The 24629-nt window shown below is 44.9% G+C and overlaps 1 protein-coding gene across 2 annotated transcripts in view; it reads right to left on the reverse strand.

The window, feature by feature from the left end:
• LOC146035897 (plastin-3) overlaps positions 1-24629 on the reverse strand; it is a 109434-nt gene that overhangs the window by 3251 nt on the left and 81554 nt on the right. The window contains exons 3-15 of one of the 2 annotated variants that reach the window (XM_083159594.1): positions 24207-24370; positions 17226-17355; positions 16001-16133; positions 14469-14550; positions 11560-11725; positions 10390-10532; positions 8744-8770; positions 7692-7787; positions 7267-7462; positions 4726-4804; positions 2640-2754; positions 2422-2555; positions 696-819 (exon numbers count right to left, since the gene is read on the reverse strand). In XM_083159594.1, coding sequence (XP_083015720.1) covers positions 696-819; positions 2422-2555; positions 2640-2754; positions 4726-4804; positions 7267-7462; positions 7692-7787; positions 8744-8770; positions 10390-10532; positions 11560-11725; positions 14469-14550; positions 16001-16133; positions 17226-17355; positions 24207-24370 — 1589 coding nt within the window. The remainder of the gene's footprint in view (positions 1-695; positions 820-2421; positions 2556-2639; positions 2755-4725; positions 4805-7266; positions 7463-7691; positions 7788-8743; positions 8771-10389; positions 10533-11559; positions 11726-14468; positions 14551-16000; positions 16134-17225; positions 17356-24206; positions 24371-24629) is intronic. The other variant, XM_083159595.1, reaches the window with a different exon arrangement.

Below are 24629 nucleotides of genomic sequence, written 5' to 3' on the forward strand. Positions count from 1 at the left end.
TGGGCAAATCGCATGTGAACCACCCCAATGCGCGGGCACCTTTATACCGCTTTCACAATATGCAGGATCGTGTTGGGACTTGAAAAACTGTTCAGTCCCGAAGCGAACCTGCATTTTGTCCTCTCTGGACCCTTCAGCGACTGGGAAATATTGGCGGTTCGCTGACATCATGCGGGGGCAGGCTGAAGCGTCGTTGGGGGCGGGGGAGGAGAAAGCACTTGGAGCGGACACTGCTCCAAGCACTGCCGCCTGCATCAGGAACGGTGTCCCTTGACTGGATCATCCTGTTCACACTGTACAGCAATGAACCGGTAAAAACTCTGCATTTTTATCGGTTCAAAATACCGGGTTGCTGCTGGTTTGCTGGACATGGTAAGCAATTTCAGAACGCACCTATTACCGGGTCAAACCAGCAACAAGCCAGCATGAACCCGGTAATTAGGTGCGATCTGAAAAGGGTATTATGAGCCTATTAAAGAATTAGTAATCTATCTCCCTTTTCTGATTTAGATCTACCCTAATTATGTGTTTCGGAAGGGATATTCTGTAGAGGACTACTCCCCATTCCACAGTCTGAGCGCAATGGATAGGATAGGGAAACATAGGACAATAATGACCTTGCTAAAGAAGCTTCTCAGATACGAAGCGAGTTTATTGAACTTGGATTTATAAAGTCACACAGGAAACAGAATTACCTTAAAGCTTTGGATGGAGGAGGTCTTGCCAGCTTCAGCCAAGGTTCTGTTCACCCATTTAACGATGATGTCGTCATTTGCCTTCTCTCCATCTCCAAGATTTTCCAGCACATTAAGGGTATATCTGCAGCCGAATGGTATATTAGATTTACAGATGAGCAAAACAGACAACCGTTCACTTTCTGGGAAAAAGGTTATCATGTGTATAGAGAAGAACAATGGTTTCCAAATGTGCTCCTCAAGACACCATGACCGTCCTGGTTTTCAGGTTATCCATGGATGAGCACAAATGGTTACATATGAAAAAAAAAAACCTGGAGGTACCAATTACTTAACCTGTATTCCATCATGGATAGCCTTAAAACTGGGTCTGCAAGGATTCCATGAAGGCTTTGTGTGAGAACCAGTGGTGTACAAGAAAATGGTTCTTACTAAAGAAGGTGAAGTCGCAGAGAAGTTTATTTACCAAGATGGAGTTCTATCGAAGATTAGATGATAAAATCGATAGAATCTGATTGGTTGCTATGGGAAACATCCCATCTTCTATAGAACTCCCATGAATTTACCTAACAAAAAAAGATAAAACCACAAAACTCATACTTGCTAGCACGAGGTACCGGAATCTGAAGCCAGTATAGCATTAACATCTACTGTACGTAGAGGCTCTGATTATCTGGCCAATTTGGTTCTAAGATGAAAGCGGTCTGCATAGGGCAGTGTTAGCCAACCCTAGCCCTCGAGAGCTACCAATAGTTCACATTTTCCAGACAACCTAGCTGCTGCACAGCTGCACTCATTAATCACTGACACATTTTAAAAGATACACAGATGGAGCTAATTAGGTCACTTGTGATTCTGTGAGGAGACCTGCAAAACGTGCACTGTTGGTAGCTCTCGAGGACTAGGGTTGGCTACCCCAGGCATAGGGCAATGTAAGTCCTAACACTCCCGACCGATGGACATTTGTCCTGATCCTTTATATGAGAAGGTACGGGGAAAGGTCTTGTCCCTGGGGGCGGAACGCCGATATCCCATTCTGTACACTGTGTGAGATCTCATTAGATGTATGCAGTGTCCAAGGCTGCCATATAAATGCTGGTCAGTCTGACAGGCCTTTCATTTGTAGGTCTATGCCAGTATGAGACCAGTGTAGTCTTCGGCCCAGTTTTAAATTAGAATGTCATACAATGCGATCTTCAAAGTTTACATGTCCTTATCACTGTGCTAGAGTATATATGCTGCGTTTTCTTTCCGCATCTCTGCCCCGGTCCTTTACCAGCCTCCATTTCTAGATAAAGCCATATCTATTGTACATTCAGTCCAAGAGGAAGCTCAAAGAAAATTCTTTTATCCCTACATATTACAATTGAATAACCTTGGTTGCCCTTCATGTTCCTACGCAGGTAACAGCACGAGACCTTTATGTTTTTATTGATTTACATTAGCTAAAGTCACACTTCATGACAAAAGAGGGTGGTGCCACCCAGCAGAGGCAGGCTACTCGCCTTTCTATTACAGGTCAGCAAACCATCAAAAGTCATAATTATGTGTCAAACCTGTGCATTACCTAGCATTCAGGTGTAGTACAGTACATTACCCCTAACAGATCAATGGTTATATTCCAGTTCTAATATCTGCATTAATGTGTTTGAGACCACCTAGATACAAGTGAGATAGGTTTGCATCTTCCACAGTACCAATATTTATCACCATCATCAAGACCCACCTTCTCATGAGCTGCCAGACGAGTGCAAGGGTCAGAGTTTGATTTCCATCATTCAGATCTTGCCCTCCGATGCCCACTAGGGAGAACTTAGCAGAATGTTTCCCCAAGTCCACTGAATAATTACAGTTCTCCAGCTGGAAGACGGAGAACACATTATATAAGTTCTGTCAAATCAAGATCTATCGATGAACGGGAACCACGCATGCGGCTGAACTTACCTTTTTCATGTTTGCCCCAAGTTTAGGATATGGGGGCTTGTTAACTTTGTTCCAGTCAACAGGTACTTTAATCTTTTCATATAATTGTAATATTACTAGAGCATCTTGTAGGTCGCTGAGGAAGAACAAACACACATTATACATTATAAAGAATACCACTTATTGCAAAGTTAATCACACCACACACATAATGTCACATGGAATTTTAGAGGCAATGAGATGGTCTCCTTTACATAAGAAGCATGCAGAACCGCACCGACCACAGCAACATCAGGTATTATAAAGGATTTGCTTCCCCAGAGAAATCTATGTTCTACCAATTTAATTGGGACGCTATTGGCTGCTTATACTTTTTTGCCTAAACAAATATATACATAGTTTATGAACGATTTCTATGCAATGATTAAAACTTGTGCGAAGCACGTCAGTTTCCTAATAAATATGTGACATGCCCGTGTTCCTGCAGAGTGCCATAAAGCAGGTAATCTTTCTATATGTCTAATAAGGACCTCTCCTATATGCCCCAGGTCTCCGTTTAGATTTAAGGCTCCCATACACCACTCCGAGGTATTGCACACAGCCTCGCATGCAATACCTCGGCAATGCGTGCTGGAGAGCCACTCGACAGCATACGATACATTGTACGCATCCTATAATCATATAATCTGTTCTATGTGACCCCCGGCAAGTGCTGCCGGGACCTTATATATCTTATTTACAGCACTTGCGATCTCCGGATATGATGCGCACAGGACTGTTCATCCATCCGGAAGTTAGGCACATACAATTTGGCCACTTTTTACCTGGATTTCTCATCCTGATCCATTGGTATTGGGTGAAAAAAGGACCCAAATAACATAAGTCTATGGTCAGCTTTACAGTTTGTGATTACATCATTAGAATTTCCTACCATCCATGTGCTATTCTGCACTTAGAACAGGCTTAATTACACATGGTGTTTCAGTAATCAGTGCCAGGAACTAGACTCGTTGGCTCCTTCTCATACCTCCCAACTTTGGAAGTTTAGTATGCGGGACGCTGCTGCGCGTCAAAAATTTTTGGGGCGTGGCCTAATTTGGGGGTGTGGCCTATATTTCCGGCTCTTCCGTGAGGCCACGCCCACATTTTGCCGCTATGGGGGCATGACCCAGAGGCTCTGTGAGCCTCTAGCCATGCCCCCAGCCCCCTGGCTACGGGAATAGACGCTGTGCGCATGCGCACAGCGTTTATTCCCCGCTGCTTAGCAGCTGACAGGGGGGACTCCCAACAGCCCCCCCACACCGCGGGACACTGCCGTCCGCGGGTGGGACAGGCCCTGACAATCGGGACTGTCCCGATAAAATCGGGACTGTTGGGAGGTATGCCTTCTGCATGTAAATGGGAGATTAGCGAGGTCACTAATCCAGATAGGACAACAAGATATCTTACCATGTTCTCATGTGCAAATAGGATTTCTATATGAGCTCACATTATAAAGGACCATTCGGAACAAGCTATTCATTTTTGAAAAGGTATATTTATACCAATACATACTGTAGGAAGAAGTATATTTATACCAATACATACTGTAGGAAGAGTACCAAGCCTGATTACGGAAGGCCACAGGCTGGTATGAGGACAGGGTACCGCATGGGCCTATCAGGACAGGGTACTGGCGTGGGCCTATCAGGACAGGGTACTGGCGTAGGCCTATCAGGACAGGGTACTGGCGTGGGCCTATCAGGACAGGGTACTGGCGTGGGCCTATCAGGACAGGGTACTGGCGTGGGCCTATCAGGACAGGGTACTGGCGTGGGCCTATCAGGACAGGGTACTGGCGTGGGCCTATCAGGACAGGGTACTGGCGTGGGCCTATCAGGACAGGGTACTGGCGTGGGCCTATCAGGACAGGGTACTGGCGTGGGCCTATCAGGACAGGGTACTGGCGTGGGCCTATCAGGACAGGGTACTGGCGTGGGCCTATCAGGACAGGGTACAGGTGTGTGTACGTTGTGAGAGACATTAGTCATGTGCTTTCGATTATACAGATGTAGGATCATTGGTCTGTTCATCAATACTTTTTCTTTAAAACAAGAGATATACGTACTTGTACATATGATTAACATGGGGATTTACTCCAAGCGAGTTCATCCAGTTACGGAATGTTCGTTCCTCTCGAGTTTCCCCTGAGGTAGAAAATGAAGTTATATCTGGTCAGGAGAGTAGCACTGGTGGATAGGTTTTTAGGTCTACCTGTCGCACCACATAAAGACAACACTGACATTAACGGATGTAACAATGAGCAATACTCAAAGCTGCCGCCGAGGGGGTTTGTGCGGTGAGAATGTCTTTTCCTCGCCAAAAAATAAGCCATTGCTGCAAATGCCGCTTTTTGTTGCAAGTTTCATCATTTTAATGGCCACAGTCCCCGTTTCCACCGAAACGCAGGGAACAGGCGAGGAGACAAACGGCGAGGGAATATCTCCTCAGTGGAAGTGTTGAATACATTGACTGCGAGATATCGGCACTTCTTGCCGTTAGAGTATTGAATACCCCTCAATATGTGCATGCCTATTCTCAGAGCCCTACTACAGTGGGAGGACAAATTTATCAAGAGCACAAAGAAGCCTGTATAAAACTATTTCTGGGAAACATGGCTAAAGGACATGTACTATAGGTAGCTTGACAAGACTCAGCAGGGGTCAATAAAAAGCTACTATGTTCCTGGCATGCATCTTGTAGTTGCACACATTTGTACCCGCCGCAAAATCAGCTTGGGCTGAGAGAATAACCACTGGATCTGGGGAAACCCAGCTACAGAGAATCACATTGAGCGGAGGCACTGCACTGTGCAGTCACCATGTTTCCATAAGATTTCTAGGTGTTCGTGCGGCTTTAAATCCAGCAACATAAAGCAATATAGAATGGCCGCTAACCACTCTTCTGAAATGTGAAAAAGTGTAGACAGATTTAAAACTAAGCTGCTAACCAGTATCACTAAGGCCATTATGCAACACTTAACAGTATTTATTAAGAAACACCCTAAACTGTACAAGTAGATTAAAAGAAAAAAAATATATGAAAAAGGATAGTAGAGAATGTAATACCAACAGCAGCCAGGTGGTGGCACACAAGTTTAATCAATGTGTCAGTTAATTCCTAAAAAGTATCCACAAACATCTATCCACATTATACAGCCCTTCTAGTCACACTGAGCGTTTTTTTCATGCGTCCTTTTCTATTAAAATGCTTCTCTCAAAACGAACGGGATACACAAATATTTGAAGATTAAAATCTGTGTCATGCCTGTATGGTACAATACATGATTTTCCTAGAAACCATTAATGTAGCATTTCCTATGCAGGTACAGTTGGGGTCACACACAATACAAAGTTTTACTCAGCAGAAGCTGCTTGTGCATCCTATTGACATACATTTTGAATAAGACACACTTTAAGCAAAGCAAGACACCCAACGCAGAGTTCCATTGGATTTGTCAGCACACTCACGTCAGGCATCTCCCGCTGTGTTAGTGTATTGAGGAAAGATGTAGGAGGACACACATGTATGCCTATGGACATACATACATAGAAGCCAAACTTTAGTTCCTATAGATGCATTATGTACTATGGGCATGATTCAGAGGTGGACACAAATAGTCTCTGTGCCGAGTCGCAGTGGTTGTGAGAAGATGACTGAAGTGGTCTGTTGTACAAAAAGACATCAACCGGCAGCATCTCAAATTTGCCGTTTGCAACTGAGTGTGCAGCATCGGAGAAACATCGCTTCCATCTGACATCAGCACAGAAGGTCTACAACTAGGATGGCAGTCACTGGCTCCAGCATGCCTCCGTTATGAAAACCGCTTGGTTTTCTACAGGTATTACTTGCCACATAATTCCTATAAACAAATAGATTAGTGGTACATTTTGTATGGTTCACTAAATTTGGCTGTGCAGCAAGTTTTTCTTTTTTCATAGAAATGATACAGTAAAAAAAGGAAAACATTTCTATACCACTGGCCCTAGTTAACAAGTTAGCCACTCTTGCCACTTGTCCAGAGGTCTTTGTCTGATATAACACCATTGTACGTTAGTAGGAAGAAGCCCCCACTTGGCTACGTGATCACTTCTCCTGGTCTTTAATCCAGTGTACACAGTAACAATGCTGACGGATTTCCCCAGTGTGGTCTTAGCACATTAGTGATACTGCTACAAGCTCTGAGCACAGCTGTCCTACATCTTCAGGAGTAATGCCATAAGCGATACAGGCTACACCCTTCTGCGTCACAAACTGATAGGTTGGTGGACTGCAGCCAATATCACCTAGCTGGGCTACTCACACATCTAATCAGAGGCTTAATATATCAATGAGGCCAAACTAAAAAGGACTTAAGGAGTTAACGAGTTCTATAATTAGCTTTAGGTTGATGGAAACTTATTTTTTTGGGATGAGAAATCCATAATTCTAATGAAAGTATTGTCCAAATAGCATATGGGATCTAGACTTATGCTAGAACACTAAATAATTCATAGAGGAACGATTATTGGACATGCAGTCATCGCCTTCCTGATATTACCAATAGCACTAAGAAGTATCCAGATGTTGGTGGATAAGGACATGCCCGTGCCAAATATTCCTTACTCACCTTCGAGGAGTGTCCAGTCAATGTCCTGGTTCTCGGGCTTAGTAAGTGCTGGGTATTTATTAAACAAGTTTGCAACAAAGGCAAGATTTAATTTCGGGTTTCCGCTCACAACATCGGCGGGCGTAACAAACTGCCTGCAGCCAAGCCGGTCTGCCTGCTGCAACATGAACTCCGCTCTCTTCAGATCATCTTTCTCCTGTTGGAACAAGCAAGTCAGAAAGTCTGAAAACTCATACTGTAGGGTGTAAGTAGAAACGAATGCACTAGTATAGCAATAATAATAATAATAATAATAATAATAATAATAATTCTTCACATAAATAGAACTAAAATAACCACTTGCATCTGGGGACTAGTCTATGTAGACAATAATGTAATAAATTAACCCTTTCCATGTACTACATGGCCATACATGAGATACGTACATTGAATCCAGACATGTTGATATCTATTCTCTCTTCGCCTTCTTTCTGTCCCTTAGGTGCAATCTGGTTTAGCAGATGGAAGTAGGCTCTTGAGTCCTGCGGATTGGAGAACATAACTTTAGGGTTTAAATCACAAATGTACTGCATTGTATGTATGTATGTATGTATGTATGTATGTATGTGTGTATGTATGTATGTATGTATGTATGTATGTATGTATGTATGTATGTATGCATGTATGTATGTATGTTTCACTGTTATACCCCCTTTTGACATTAATGCCCATTGCACCAACTGAGCAACACAGACATTAAGGGGTTGATCCCATTAACCCCGAACAGTGTGAGTTAGGCTTATTTCGGGTGCGGTTTTAATCATTAAAATGGCACCCAAACGGCAACTCGCACCATTCGGGGTTAATAGGATCAACTCCTAAGAGCAGTTACATAGCACGAATGTATGTTCATGTTCAGTTAAAAATGTGTACCCAGCTTAAGTGTTAGGTATTTGATAAGAAAATATAAATGTTATTAAAAATAAATGTGTGCAGCAATTTCATATCTAGCCTTAAAGCTTCCAAACCTGGCAGAGGATTTACAAACCATATCATATATCAACCCACCACATCTCCCAACTGTCCCACTAAACGCGGGAACGTCCCGATTTTTGGGGATGTTCCCGCGTCCCTCCCACGGCCGGCAGTGTCCCGCTGCGGGGGGGCAGTTGGGAGTCCCCCCCCCCCCCCCCAATCTCACAGAATAGACGCTGTGTGCATGCGCACAGTGTCTATTCGCGCCCGAAAATGAGGGCGCGACCTAATTCGCATAAGCCGCACCCTCATTTGCATACGCCACGCCTCCTTTGCGGCCGCGCAAGTGTCCCTATTCCAAACTTCAGAAAGTTGGGAGGTATGAGCCACTACTGGAACGGTCCCCATCAATACCACTGACTACTGACATGTTATCACCATTTAAATTTTTCCACAAACATTATCTACGGTTCGTTATATATGCACAAACTGTACATCTTAACAAGGCAGGTGAATATTGTACCTTAACAGAGATACCAAAATCAGTTAGCTGCATAGAGGAGGAAAAGAAAAGTAGTGAGATAGCCATAAGAGTCCATTGGATGCATTAGAAGAAAGAACAGATTGAGTTACCATACAAATACACTATAGGGACCATCACTGCTCCTGATTATCATGTACACAGAAGAAGTGGGCAAGATCAGTAATGCATAAAAGCAAGTCATTGAGCAAATACATTCATATGGTTTCTATGCAGGGTAAACACGCTCTGCTTTTGCAATTAGCCCACATATGTTAGACAGCTTTAATTTTACTCTGAAATTTAGATTTCAGATCGAACACACCCATCCAAATCTAACTCTCAGGCACATGTTCCATTTGCCCCACCTGCAGTGTAACATGGTCTTGCCTATAGATGGGCTTTTTTGCTTTGCTAACAAAGGGAAATCAGGCAGAGTTAAACGATGCACAGAACACTGGCATTACAAAAAGCAGCCGACTGCTTAGGCTAGGATTTACAATGGCTTTTTACTGTTTAGATATGGAAATGATCTATTCAGCTAGTGTGCTCCTATGTAAAACTCTACAGATCTGAGAAAAAAAGTTTTTAATACAGCCAAATCAATTGTGCCCGGTAAATAGGGAAAGCAGGGCATGTGCTGCCCACCTGATTCCACTTATACCCGTTTTCCAATAGCAATAACCTGGGTCGATATGAGGGCCGCGCATCAACCAGTTTTTTTGCTAGCGGAAATGCTCGGCAGATCCCTTGCACTGGCGAGCGCCGGCAATAGAGACTGGGACGCGTATGCGTCTCACACGCATGTGCGTCCCAGTATCACGGCGGCTGGGCAGTGTCTCCCTGCCCGTCTCCGCTTCAGGGAGATGCTGCCCAGTTCAGGGTGGGGGGGTGGTGGCGAGGGGGACCAGTGGGGGAGGCGGCGGGGACCGGTGGCAGGCTCCGTTTGCCAAGGGGCGCGCAAGCGTCTTGTGTGCGCGCGCCCCTGGCGGTAGCATCGCCAGCCCCTGCAAAGTTAAAGCCGGCTCCATCTGTAGTTACCTCGGTTGGACCCAGGATGCTTCCGGGTCCATGGGCAGTGGAAACTTAACTCGGGTTTATGCAACCCGGGTCCCATTCACTGCAATACAGAAGCTGCCGCTGATGCTCTCATCTCCCAGCACCGCCTCCCAATGAAGTCACCCGCCCGGCTTTATGTCGTGTCGGGGCGCCAGTGGGAAAGGGTTTGCAAGCCAGGTCGCACCCGGGTACAAAATCCTGGGTGCGACCTGGCTTGCAAGTTGGAAAAGGGGTAGGAGTGTGCGCTTGAATCCTCTTTCAGTCCAACAGATTGTAGAATAAGGAGTACACAAAACAGGATGTATAATGTAAAAATGCAGCATATGGTGACAGATTATCTCCAAATCGGACAGTTTACAACGGATTCTAATTAAAAAACCATTGTAAGCTTAGAGGTCCCGTCACTCTGCTGTACGAGAGTGGTTAATGAGTGAAACAAAACATCTGTGAACGAGGCCTCATCTGTCATTATTCAGAAAAAAACGTACAACCTAGATTTCCCAGAAGACAGAAGGGACACACAAAGCATTATTAAAGAGTCATATTGACACAGGCAGGGGGGATTACCGGGCTTCGCAGTACACGATTACCTTAATGTCAGAGCTGAAGTTATTGATCTTCTGCCAGCCAGCGTTCTCCAGATGGAAATTGGCCCATCTCAAAAGCAGCTCTTCTGGGGACAATTTCATCAGGTCTTCCAGAGTCTCTCCATCACGAAGCAAAGCCGCCAAGGCTGGGGGGAAATTACAGAAGAACAAGATCAGTCATAGGCCGAGAAGGATGGAAAGCTTAAAAGGGCAATCTTTATTTTAAAATAAATGAATGGGTGTGCTTTTTGCAATAAAAAAATGTAACAATTTCTGCAATTTTTAAATATTAAACTACACAGATTAAAACGTACAATCGTCACCTATATACCGTGTTTCCCCGATAATAAGACACTGTCTTATTTTTTTTTTTCCCTCAAAAAAGACCATAGGTCTTATTTTCGGGGGAGGGCTTAATTTAATAGATGCTCCATGTTACATGCCCCACTGTGCCTTTAAGAAATGCCATCCCAGTGATCCAGATAATTTAATGTAATTTAATTACATGCCCCCACCTGTTTGTTTTATTATTACCGTACTTAAACGGTATCTGTGTGGTGAGCAGTGTGGTGAGCAGCAGCCAGCCGCGTGATATGTGTATCCCCCGCTCAGCCCCCGCTGCCTCCCGCTGACCCCCGCTCACCCCCGCTGCCCTCCGCTCACCTCCGATCACCCACGCCCGCTCACCAGCAAAACAGCAGCTCCTGTTCCCAGGGATGCATTGCGGTAGGCGTGACGTCACGCCTACCGCAATGCATCCCTGGGAACGGGAGCTGCGGTGTTGCAGGTGAGCAGGCGTGGGTGATCGGAGGTGATCGGAGGTGAGCGGAGGGCAGCGGGGGTGAGCGGAGGGCAGCGGGGTCAGCGGGGGTCCACGGGAGGCAGCGGGGGATACACATATCACGCGGCTGGCTGCTGCTCACCACACAGATACCGTGAGTGAGAGGAGGTGAGCGGAGGGCAGCGGGGTCAGCGGGGGTCAGCGGGGGCTGAGCGGGGGATACACATATCGATCACATAAAATAACATGGGGAAAATGATAGGGCTTAATTTCGGGGGAGGGCTTATTTTGGACCAGCGTCCAAAATCTGGGGTAGGGCTTATTATCGGGGTAGGTCTAATTATCGGGGAAACACGGTACTAACACTTCGCAAGTACGTAGGTAGGTCATACCTTCATTCCTGCTGAGTTCTATGTCGGCAAACAATCCAATCTTAATGATCTGCCACAGCAGTCCCAGGACCAGGTGAGGTTTCCCAGCCTTGAGGTCTTCTGCTCCAATGTTAACCACATGACACCCAATGGCAGAGGCAGAATTCAACGCCAGGTTCAGGTTTTCCTGTAAACGGTAAGGGGAGATCATCATAGCAGGAAGTAACTGAAATACCTATTGTTAAATCTAAAGGGGAACCAGGTCTTAGCAATGATGTCATTTTCTGTGTGAAGGTGATGGATTACATTCCTTTTAAAAAGGAAATGTCACAGGTGGACGGGTGAGTTTAAGTGTACGGTCAGAAAAGAAACAGCCACTTCTAAGTTTCCTTCATTTAAATGACTGGCTTTAGGGTTCAAAACTCACATTCAGAAATTATGCCCAGAACCTGAATGGATACAAGAAATTCTCAACTTAAAACTAGATCAACGCGTCGCATTTCTGTATTGACACTTTTCCATGAGCAAACATTCGTTCTAAAGACTTTGGCAAGCTCGCAGATATGGAACCACTGCCAGAACCGTGACAAAAACCTTTCTGCCAGCAACCTCGGGACCTGGAAAGTGTCCACTGGCACCATCACACCATGTGCAATACAGTTGTGGCCAGTGACTTGGTATGCATTTTATTTCATACAATTCAATTTGCAACTTTGAGCCACCCTGAAATCAGGGAGAGGAATATCAATAGAAGTGATTTAGGGGTCTATTTTCTAAGTCCTGGATAGAGCTAAAAAAACCAACCAACCCCCAACTATTTTTTTTACAGGATCTGATTGTATAGAGATAAAATACCAGCCAATCAGATCCTGTAAAAGATTACAGTTAGGAGCAGTTTGGCTGTATTTCCGTCCACTTTGTCAATAGGCCCCTTCATATTCTATTTACTATAATACTATACTATACTATAATTGTTCTAAGTAAAATCGGCAATGCTATGTAAAAAGAAAAAGAACCAATTCCCGGTGTTTTGTTTGCACACTGATTTTAAGGATTCTAATTCTGCCGAGTGTCGTGGGATACCATAGCAACCACAATCACGTACTGTAGCACACTATATAGAGCAGACACTATTGGAATGTGCTCTGTGCTGTATACTGTACACATCTTCAATTCTTCATATCTGACTGACCCGTTGAGAGACAGTGTGCCAGATGTATCAAGCTTCAAAAAGTGATAAAATGGAGAATGATAAACAACCAATCAGCTCCTAGCTGTCATTTTTCCAACCCAGCCTGTAACATGACAGGTAGGAGGTGATTGGTTGGTTATCACCTTTTGAAGCTTGATACATCTGATCCTTTGCAATCATATTTTTTGCAACTTTCAGACAGATTTTGAAGAGCAGGTAATGATTTATAGGACAGCTGTAAAAAAAAACAAAAAAACAAAAAAAGAAGTGGAGCCACATTTGTCTTCGCAGTGTATTACTACTTATATTTTTATCTATTAGTCTATAGATCTTTGCTTGGGGGCAGAAACAACAGAAAGTACAGTAACTTTAATTTGGGGAGACCTTATGACCTTAAGATTATGAGAACACAGATAATGGGCACCATGGGCGTGTCGCACGCAGACTGTTTTACACCAACACCATAAAAGATGCTGTACATACAAACATCTCTCTACTACAGTACACTTGTATTATTCTCAGACTGCTGAGTATCATTATTTATTTACAGTTTCGGTACTTGCGTATTTGTAGGGCGCCCAATTTACATCCATACGGCACCTTCGGAAAATCGTATTGCGTGCAATTTTGCGACGCGATTTTCCTTAGTTAATTTTTAGTGCACCCCTGCCCGCGGATCGCATTGCATGCCATTTGCGGTGCAATGCAATTTTTCATTGTATAAGCACCCATGCGATGAGATGTGATGGTACTTTATTTTAAAGGCACCCATGCGATTTTATTGCGTGCTATTTTGCACATCCCCACTATCCACGTCACCCCGAAGCGTGGCGAGCACTGCGAGCCCTGCGGTTACGTGTCCTCCTGACCTATTCATACCCCCACTCTCCATGTCGGCGTGGAGTTGACTTTATAAAGTGTGGCAAGCGCAGCGAGCCCCATGAGTGGACGTGGAATACATGTAAAGTAATCCGCGTCCGCTCGCCTCACTTTATAAAATCAACTCCACACCGACATGGATAGTGGGGGAATGAAAATGTCAGGACGCGTTCCGCGTACGCTCACCACGCTTTGGGGTGACGTGGATAGTGGGGGTGTGCTAAATGCCATACTGGGGGGTTGTGCTAAATCGCATTGCACGCAAAATCACATGCGATTTTGCGTGCGATGCGATCTGCGGCCAGGGTGCACTGAATAAATTAACTAGTGAGATCGAATGGCACGAAAACGTGCAATGCGATTTCACTACGCAGAATAGCCCACTAAGCAAATAGCTTAGTGGGCGCCCTGCTAATACAGTACCACAGTTTCTTATATAGTGCACACATATTCCGCAGCGCTTTACAGAGTATATTTGAACATTCACATCAGTCCCTGCCCCAGTGGAGCTAACAATCTATATTCCCTACCACTACTGGTATACACGCAAAAAACAGACATTCTAGGGTTAATTTTGTTGGAAGCCAATTAACCTACCAGTATATTTTTGGGTGTGTGGGAGCAAACTGGAGTACCCGGAGGAAACCCACGCAAGTACGGGGAGAATATACAAACTCCGCAGTGTTATGGCCATGGTGGTAATCGGACCCATGACCTCAGTGCTGTGAGGCAGTAACGCTAACCATTACACCGTCCGTACTGCAACATGCGCTCATGTGCAACACACGGAAGATGACAGCTTACAACCTATGTGTACCTTAAATATTAAGGAGAATTACAATATCACATTGTGACTCACCTGGATAGTGAAAGGAGTTAGTTTCTTCTTGTTAATTGCCCTTTCATCAATAGTGTCTGCGACCGACAAGTTGATCATTTTACTAAAAAGAACAAAGAATAAAAATCTAATATTAAGTACTGCCCAATAACAGATACCAATACAACATCTCCTACATTGTGTACCTTGAGAACACAAAGGGAAAAAGTCAGGTGTCAGCAATGGGTCAGATGTCACAGATGTAGAGAACCTCACTATACTATCCCTTTATACTGGGAAACTCCTGAATTACATAAGTGCTGTGGCTGGCTGAAACCAGGTTAACTGCAGGCTTGAACTAAATCAACCATAGGACCTGAGTAATACAGGAGTGTTTTGGTTTAAAAGGATAGTATGGCAAGCGTATATACAGATGGGAGCGCAGCTCATGCTTGCAGGGCCTAGCGATTCTTTCGCCAGCCATCGGAAGGGGACACGCATGCACGAGACGCTCATGCGCCCCATTCCGACAGAGCTCCCACCCGGGTCCCTGCTGACACCTGCCCCCACCCCTACCAGTCTCCTGAAGCGGAGGCAGGCAGGGTCATGCCGCCCATCCGCTGAGTGACTGAGACGCAGGCGCCCCAGTCTGATGGAGTCCCTCTCCACCAGCAGGGACGTTCTAGCGAGCGCCGGCAATGAAAGAGAGGGGCTCCATATGTATAACATAGATTACAGTACTAGGTACTATTAGACAATAGTCTGGTGGCATATGACGACTATTCCTAATATGGGTACTATTCAATGGCCTTAACTTTTGAGATGGCGAGCTGAAATGTGAGATAGGTTGGCACTTTGGCCACCCAAATGGGAGTCTAGGGCCCCCAAGCTGTACTTAAAGCTGCCCACACACTGGTCCTTATTCAGATCTGATCGCAGTACAAATTTGTTCTCAAAATGGGCAAAACCATGTGCACTGCAGGTGGGGCAGATGTAACATGTGCAGAGAGTGTTACATTTGGGTGGGGTGTGTTGAAACTGAAATCTAAATTGCAGTGTAAAAATAATGCAGCCAGTATTTACCCTGCACAGAAACAAAATAACTCACCCAAATCTAACGCTCTCTGCACATGTTACATCTGCCCCACCTGCAGTGCACATGGTATTGCCCCATTTGAGAACAAATTTGTACTGCATCTAGATCTGAATAAGGGCCACGGTGTGATGCGTACCGTGTGTATTAGACTAGATGCAATGCGATCTAGTCCAAAAAGTATGCACGGCTCATACTAGTGTTATGCGAGGTGATGTGTGCACATAGCATTGCAACCCCAAAACACACAGTGTGTGGCCACCATTAGGCTTTTTTTGGTCACTTTGTATGGTACTTCTGGGTGCTCAAAACACAGGTGTTGTGCACAAGAGGAAAGGGGGCTGCAGCAATTGAATTGCCCTAAAGGGCACACAAAGAAAAAAAAAGAATATATAGAATATGCCCACATAGAATATATTCCATCCCCCAAAACATACATACTACATCTAACCCACAGCACTGGGGCCTCACAGGTACTCACCACAGCACAATGCCATCTCCAACAGCACGGAACAGATCATTGGTGTTTGGATTCATGGGAAGGACATGCTTGCAGTCTGGGTCATTTTCTAAGGCTTTGTTTATCCAGTTTACAAAGGCATATTTTTCTTCCTCTAAAACCAGAGAAACAACAGGTTTGAGTTTCGTACCTTAAAATGTTTTTTTTTTTTTTTTTTTAAAGGAGCGCAAAACATTACAACAAACTGATCAGTCACAAAAAGGTGACAGCGACTGACCTTACATGTGTTCAGTGCAATATTTATTATTTATTTATTAACAGTTTCTTATATAGCGCACACAGATTCCGCAGCGCTTTACAGAGAATATTTGAACATTCACATCAGTCCCTGCCCCAGTGGAGCTTACAATCTATATTCCCTACCACATGTACACACACACACACACACACACACACACATTCTAGGGTTAATTTTTGTTGGGAGCCAATTGACCTACCAGTATATTTTTGGATTGTGGGAGGAATCCGGAGTACCCAGAGGAAACGCGGAGAATCTACAAACTCCGCACAGTTAGGGCCATGGTGGGAATCAAACCCATGACCTCAGTGCTGAGAGGCAGTAATGCTAACCATTACACCATCCGTACTGCCCATACGGATGTCCATGTCGACATTCAGAAAAAAAAAAGGGGGGGGGGCGGGACACACTCAAGTCACCCTTCCCATTGTCGACATAATGCTTGTGCTGAACTTTTGACCCTGTCGACATTGAGTCGTCAACTCAATACATGTCGACCGTAATGACCCATACCCGCCTCCATAATCAAAGACTTACAGGCCACCTGGCCTTCCCTTACATACAGCAGAAGAGGCCAGCACTGGGAACAGACGGCTATATTGATGAAACTCTTTCTCTTGCAGGAGCTCGACCTGCACAGTCAGGGAAGCCTGTAGCACTAATCTACACACATTCCATTTAGCTTCACTGGTCCTCAGAGAATTCAGAATACCACCATGTTTTCCAATACCTACATTTGGCGTGCAGCAAACGTGACTGCACATACTGTACAGTAGCGGTCACAAGCGGTCACAAGTGTAGCTTCCCTTAAAGCCCAAATTAATTACCGTTTAACTCACTATCGTATAGAATGATGGCCGGAGTACTAGATGTCACTACAAGACAGGAAAGGAGACTGCAGACTGTCTACTCTCTGGTGAGCATACATTGATATTGCTAGTGACATACCTGAATACGAGTGCTGGGTCCCCTCACTAGACAGCTCGGAGGTGCCCCCGATTGCACAGATTCCCTCTTTGCGGTTGATTGCCTTCCGAAAGGTTTTGGCAATGTCACTACTTTTCAACTCTTGTACAAGCTGTAGGGGGAAACAAATTATATGGATGAAAGGATTGCAATTCAAGTTCCAGAGAGACAAACGCAGAACGCTAGTAATCATGAACATTACATCATTTCCATATAAACGTCCCCACTTTCTTGTTCCAAAACACACATTTAAAACACACGGTTAAAAATATACATCATGATCCAGAACGCCCCCTCCCCTATACAGTATGAACAGTATCAGGCAGGTTACCTATCAAGTATTGGATGGTAAAAAAGAGAACATTCCTTACAAGGATGCTACATTTTACCACAATTTCACACAAGGAGGATAAAAAAAATGGAATTAAAAAAACAAAGTAAAATAAACCCCATATACGAACAATTGTGCAGAAATACGTTTTGGAATTACTGCACCGTCACGTCAGCACAGATCTAGTCACTGCGTACCCGTGACATACAGTAGGTCATGCAATGGTCACATCTGTCCTATTCGGCAGCACACAAAAGGAATGGGCCTGGTATACATAGGGAGCAGGCATGGTACCAGACGAGCAGGAACTGCCTAATGAAAAGCCATGTTCTCTATTTACAAGCATAGCAAGCCCCAATCTCCATAGCAACATTTTAAAGGTCCCCTGTCCCAATTCTTATAAAATAGATGTCTATTAATAATGTTATGTCCCATATTAAAGCCCTAGTTAATTTTCTGAACAATAGTAGTGCCCTATAAAACTCAATGTCACATTGTGGGGCTGCAGTACATAATGCAAGCAGTAACCCCAATTGCAGTGCCCCAGCTCCCATTACGCCCCACTGCAGTGCCCCAGCTCCCATTACGCCCCACTGCAGTGCCCCAGCTCCCATTACGCCCCACTGCAGTGCCCCAGCTCCCATTACGCCCCACTGCAGTGCCCCAGCTCCCATTACGCCCCACTGCAGTGCCCCTGCACCCATTACGCCCCACTGCAGTGCCCCTGCACCCATTACGCCCCACTGCAGTGCCCCAGCTCCCATTATGCCCCACTGCAGTGCCCCAGCTCCCATTATTCCCTTACTGCAGTTCATGTTATACCACATTACAATGAGAAGGGCCAGTGGCATAGCAGGGTTGCCTACCTTTAAAGTCTCCTCTCTGAAAGAAGCACAGAGAGGACACGGTCAGCAGAACTTCTTTTTGTGTGTGTGTGTTTGTGTGTGCAGGAGGGGGGGGGTCTAATGTAGCAGTCATTAAGCCTCGCCTCGCCCCTCCCCCCCCACCAGTATGGCAAATCCCGCAATTTGCAGGTCTTCAAGGTGGGTGCAGGGCTAAATGATGTGAAATGCATCTTTAGCCCCGCCACCTCCCCTGAAAAGTCACGAATTGCGATAATTTACCACTGCGGCCAGGGAGATTGAGGGTGCCACCCATGTCCGGGAGGGTAGCCCACCTTTCCTGGGGGCTGGGAGGTGGACCAGATTTTCGGGAGCCTCCTAGACAACCCTGGGCATATCTAGATATTTTGTAGGCCAAGAGAAAAGTCAGTTTTCTCTTAGGGCCCCGATGTAGCACCTTAATGGTGAAAAACGTATATAACCTGTAACTGACAGGGAAAGTTAGGTGCAGAAAGTTGCATTTCCTAAACCTATGGCAGCTACAGACTCCATTGATTTATATATTGGCAGACATACTGTACTAAAATGACTACAGCTTGACCATGAATGTATTATTTTTATATCCGTAACTGTGCAAGGACTACCCCTACCCCATCTGACTGAAGAGATTGCCTTTCTCTTAGTAATGTTAGATCTTGGGAAACCTCAAATGGGTCAGTGTGCTGGAATTCCTAAGTATGACAGAATGATTGCATTACAGTGGCTGGAATGGACGCCGGTACTCTGATGCAGACGTGAATGGAAGTATACATCCTCTGAAATACAAAACAATAACCCCACAAGCGATGGCCGGCTATCTCACAAGCCCACATGATCACCCTGTGCTTTCACTCCAGGCTTAGCAAGAGAAACAAAACCTGCTCTATGGAATATTCCACTAAGCCTGCAGGCAATGAGCATAGTCACACAGTCAGCAAAAGCACAACTGCCCACAAATGACTACATGCAAATACCCTCTTTGTGGCAGACATCCAAACCCCGTGTAAGGACAGAGGGACTGACGACCAAACATTGTATGGATTACATAATCATACATGCCATGGATATCTGCGTAAAAATCTATGTATATTGTTATTTGCTCCCTCCAACACTTAATACGAATGGTGAACCATTGAGTGTAAGTACCAAGTTACTCCTGCCTGACGCATGTAATAAACATTGCAATATTATGAAGAAATGCATTGTGACATGGAGTGAAGTGAGAAGCCTGGTGCAGACAATCGCTCTATTCAACATCACTGAGCGACTGAAAACAATTACTCACACATCACATGCTGGAGGACGGGCAGACACTGCTACGGTCAATGTGAACATTCAACTGTCTCTTCAAAAGGGTATGTGAGAACAGATTTAGTGGTGGAGTATATGCGATGGCAGCGACATTACTCAAAAGGAGTTTAGAACACTGGTCAACATCTACAGACCAATATAGAAAAAAGGAATACTGTTTTTGAGGTTAGAAAACGGATATGTACAACAGAACATGTTAAATAGCCAGAGCCGCACACCTTACCCAGTTACAAATACCCACCACATCACTGCTGCTCAGTCACTATTCAGTTGAGACACCTGAGCATTTACTAGGTATAAAATCCATAATTAGCAGATCAGCCTTTAGCACAGGAATAGTCTGTTTAAAGGGGAACCAGGGCTCAAGGCGCAAACCCCAGCAGTAATGACATAATGAAAATTACAATTTAAAGCCCCCTAAACACTATCAGATTCCTCGCCGGATCATGGTGGCGGCAGCCCCTGCAAGGGTGCCAGCAGGGAATCAAGCATCGCCAGCGGCTGTTGTAAACCTCCTTTGTTAACTAGCATGCTTTACTAAGAATAGTGAGTGTACACACTAGACCAGAGGTTCCCAACCCTGGTCCTCAAGTACTCCCAACAGTGCACGTTTTCCAGGTCACCCGGCAGGTGCACTCATTATTCAGGCACATATGAAAAGATCAACAGGTGGAGCTAATTATAGCACTTGTGATTCTGTGTGGAGACCTGCAAAACATGCACTGTTGGGGGTACTTGAGGACCAGGGTTGGGAACCACTGCACTAGACGATATTGGGAATATCATCGCTTAATGGAAACAAATACATTGATGTCCAGCGCTATAAGGGTTCCAAAATGAAATACCACCACTTGTGGGTATAGAACAAAATGAATAATGTCACCATAAATGTTCGTCCAAAAGTAAAGATTGGAATCCTAATGAATGGGTAGCTTCACAATGGACTATCTGCCCCGTACAATAGTTGGTGCATGTGGAGTGAATGAGAAGAGTGCAAACTGGGGCAAAACAGACACGCTGCCAATGAAGGGTAGTGGATCCGAAACGCATTTAGCATGTCTTGCTATTGATTTGGACTCACTTTCACCTGCTGGAACTTCAGGCCTATGCAACCAGTGGAGGGCCTTCACCAGACCCGGAACTGCCATCCATCGGACATCAATGTTGCCTGTTTTGGCCCGGGTTTATCTCATTCATGTTTGATCATTTTAATCTAATGTAAGTGCACAACAGGTTTATTTTAAACAGTTTGCACTCTGTCCTTTTTGTCACACATGCACCAACTACTGGAGTCAAATAGGACCATATCCATTGTGAAGCTGCCCATCCATTACTTTTCGATGAACATTTATGTGACATTTTTCATTTTGTTCTATACCCACAAGTGGTGGTATTTCATTTGGGGAACCCTCATAGCACTGGACATCAATGTATTTATTGTTTCCATTTTCTGTTTTTTAGGTGGTGTTTTTAGGTTCTGCTCTAAGGTTATTTTTGTGCACACTTTTTCACGAAGTATTTATTTTCTCTAATAATATCGCTTGGAAAGCCCTTTTTGAGCAATATTGTATACAAAAACGCCTAGTGTATATGGGTCTTTACCTACTTCTATACAGTTACCGAGATGCGAGATGTGGGTAACATAATAGCACACATCAGTGAAACTTGGGAAGATTCAGGTGGTGTATCAAGCCTTTGAGTGATGGAGAGCAAGTAATCGCTAATCAGCTCCTAACTGCCATATTACAGGCTGCATTTGGTTAAAATGTTTCACTCTCCACTTTATCGCTCTTTTAAAGTTTGAAATATATATATTAAAAAAAAAAAACCCAGCACCCCAGCATGTAAGCACAGCAATGATGGGAGAAAAAAAAACGCTGTGCTGAAAATCGCTCAGTGCAGACACACTGAGCAATTTTCACCCGTCCAAGTGATTTTCCCCACAGTGGACGGCTTTCTATAGCAGGACACTATGGAAAGCGGTCGGCTCTTCTGCTCATAATACCAGATGAGTGGCGGCGGCGATGCGCACAATGGGTGGCTTTTGAGCTGAAAGCAGCTCAAAAACTGTAAAGGCCCATACACACTGGGCGACTGAGCTGAAAGCCGCTCTAAACAGCCTGTTTGAGCGGCTTTCAGCTCAAAGCCGCCCAGTGTGTATGCCCCAGCGATGAGCAGTGAGCGCTGCTGAGCGCTCCCGCATCATTGCTGGGAAAGCCGCTCATCTGCTGGTATAACCAGCAGATGAGCAGAGTTGAGGACGGCTTTGCATAGCTCTGCGCTATGCAAAGCTGTCCTCCCCCCTCCGTCGGCGTCGGACAGGGGGGAAGCCGCTCAGTGTGTATGCACTGAGTGGCTTTCCCGCAGCGATGACTGACATCATCGCTGTACATACACGCTGGGCATAGTTGCCCAGTGTGTATGGACCTTAAAACGGAGCTGCTTTCAGTTCAAAATCGCCCAGTGTGTGTGGGCCTTCACTCTCCCAGTGTCAGAATAAATGATTGATCATCTTGTGTACTTTAAGCAGACCAGGCTATTTCATGATCCAAGTAGGAGAATGATTACTTAACTCTGCCCTGGTTAAACAGAACTACATTTACTTAACAAAAATCCCTGCCTGCCTACTTGCATGTTTCTCTGTCGGTTAACTCTGTGGTTTCCAAACTTTTTTGAACCACTAGGTCAAAAGTTTCTCATTGATAAAATCAGAAAAATATATTAAATTAAGTAACTTGTGTTGATATCTCATCTGTGGGGTCAGTATGTGGTAATGCGCAGGATTCACTTCTGTTTGTCCACAATTTTCCTATTACATTGTGCAAAAATATTTTGAATTTGTTATAGACCACCAATTCGGTTCACCCCTGCAAGTTCCCCAGGGCACAGTTTGGCAACCACTGAATGCTATACTAATTAACTGTTTGTGTCCAATTGCCTGTTGCTTACAATTTAACATCTAATTATATTCATTGTTTGTGACAATTGACCTAGATTCCAAATATTTTTCCAACCCAATTTGCAGGTTTTGGAGATTGTGCGAATGCTCTGGGTGATATTTAAACATGAAATATTAAAAGTTATGTTTTAAATATACTGCACACACATTAAGAGTCAGTGCTCCCCAAAACAAAGTACCTGTCCTTAACTATTTTTCTGTACACCATGATTTTTTATGAATTTCTGCATCTATGTTTTAAATATTAAGAAAAAACTATTGGTCTTTTGGAGTTTGCACTGTTCCTATATCCCCATACACACTGGGCGATTTTGAGCTTTAAGCCGCTCAAACTTGGCGTTTTGAGCGGCTTACAGCGCAAAGCCACCCGGTGTGTACGGGCCGGCGCAGATCGGTAATGCACGCTCCCGCATTATCACCGGGAAAGTCGCTCATCTATTTGTATTACCAGCAGATGAGCGGTTTTGTGGACGGAGTTGCACAACGCTGCGCTATACAAATCTGTCCGCCCCCCACTGACAGCGCCGGACAGGGGGGAAAGCTGCTCAGTGTGTATGCACCAAGCGGCGTTCCCCCAGCGATCATCGCTGTCCATACATGCTGGGCATAAAATTGTCCAGTGTGTATGGACCTTATGCCCTGAGAACTACAAGTTCCCCTGCAAAAGGGGGTATGGTTCCACAGAAGGGGGCATGGCCTTGTGATAAGACAGCATTTCATCACTCCCAGGGTTCGGGAGATGCTGGGCTGCCAGCTCTTACACTGTTATAGGAGCCAAGTGCTGCACATAATGTTACAGTGCAGCAAGAGGCTCTTATCACTGGGGAAAGGCTGGCCTTCTGGTTTTACCTCTCATCCTATGACCTCAGTCATTCAAGCTAGTCACTATGTCCATGGCAGGTCATGCTGGAATCTGTGCTTCCACATCAGCTGTAGAGCCAGATACGGCCTAATATTGACTAGCTAGAGTGTGTTTACCGGGTTTAGCGGACAACAGGAGGGTGCACTACTTTCATATTGGGCGGGATGTTCTAACATCCACTGCCCTGTATTGCCGGCCATCGCATTATTAATAACCACATATGCTCTAACATATGCCGTTATTAAGAGCTGTCCCTTCAATGCGGCGCCGGACCATCTGCGCATGTGCAGAGCACGGCGCGGACCGCAGGGCATGCTGGGAGGGATCCGTGACTGATCCCTCACACAGCGCTGCGGTAAGAAGCCCATAGGCTTTTGCAACGAATAGCCAGCTTTTGCTGGCGTTTCCCTCCGCAGCGGTGACACTGCGGAGGGGGGACAGAACATACAGAAATGCGGTAAAAACCACGATAACTGGGTTTTTCCCGCATTTCTGTGTCTGAGAATCGCCCTCATAAAATGTTAAATATAATGCATGTTCAAGCCGGTGATGTCCAGCAAGTATTCAAAGAACAGTCCGACGCAGTGGGACACATGACATCACTAACAGCCATACTCACAAAAACAAACTCTTCAAAGCATATCTTCCCATCCTTATTCTTATCACCGTCATTCATCAGCTTCTGGATGATCTCCCGCACTTTGTATCCGGGAAGAGGAAGGTTGGCTTCCTTAAATAGATCATGTAGTTCATAATCAGAAATATATCCATTGCTGTCCAGATCTGCAACAGAACAAAGGCCATATTGTTAGAGAGCATGATGGTTACAGCCACTCAACACAAGGAGTCACCGTTAATTTACAATGTAAAAGACAGGAAGTCAAAACAAAAGAATAACAGAGTACAGATTAGTCTGTGTGTACAACGATCTTCTGCCGCTGAAGGATAAAACCCAAATAAAAGATTAATTGCTGTTTACCTTCTAAATGTTGCACCTTTCGGTCACCTATACTGGCAGAGTACGGGTTTACAGAAGTGATGT

The sequence above is a fragment of the Crinia signifera genome, chromosome 9 (assembly GCF_055691185.1).
Source record: "Crinia signifera chromosome 9, ASM5569118v1, whole genome shotgun sequence".
Taxonomy (NCBI): Eukaryota; Metazoa; Chordata; class Amphibia; order Anura; family Myobatrachidae; genus Crinia; species Crinia signifera.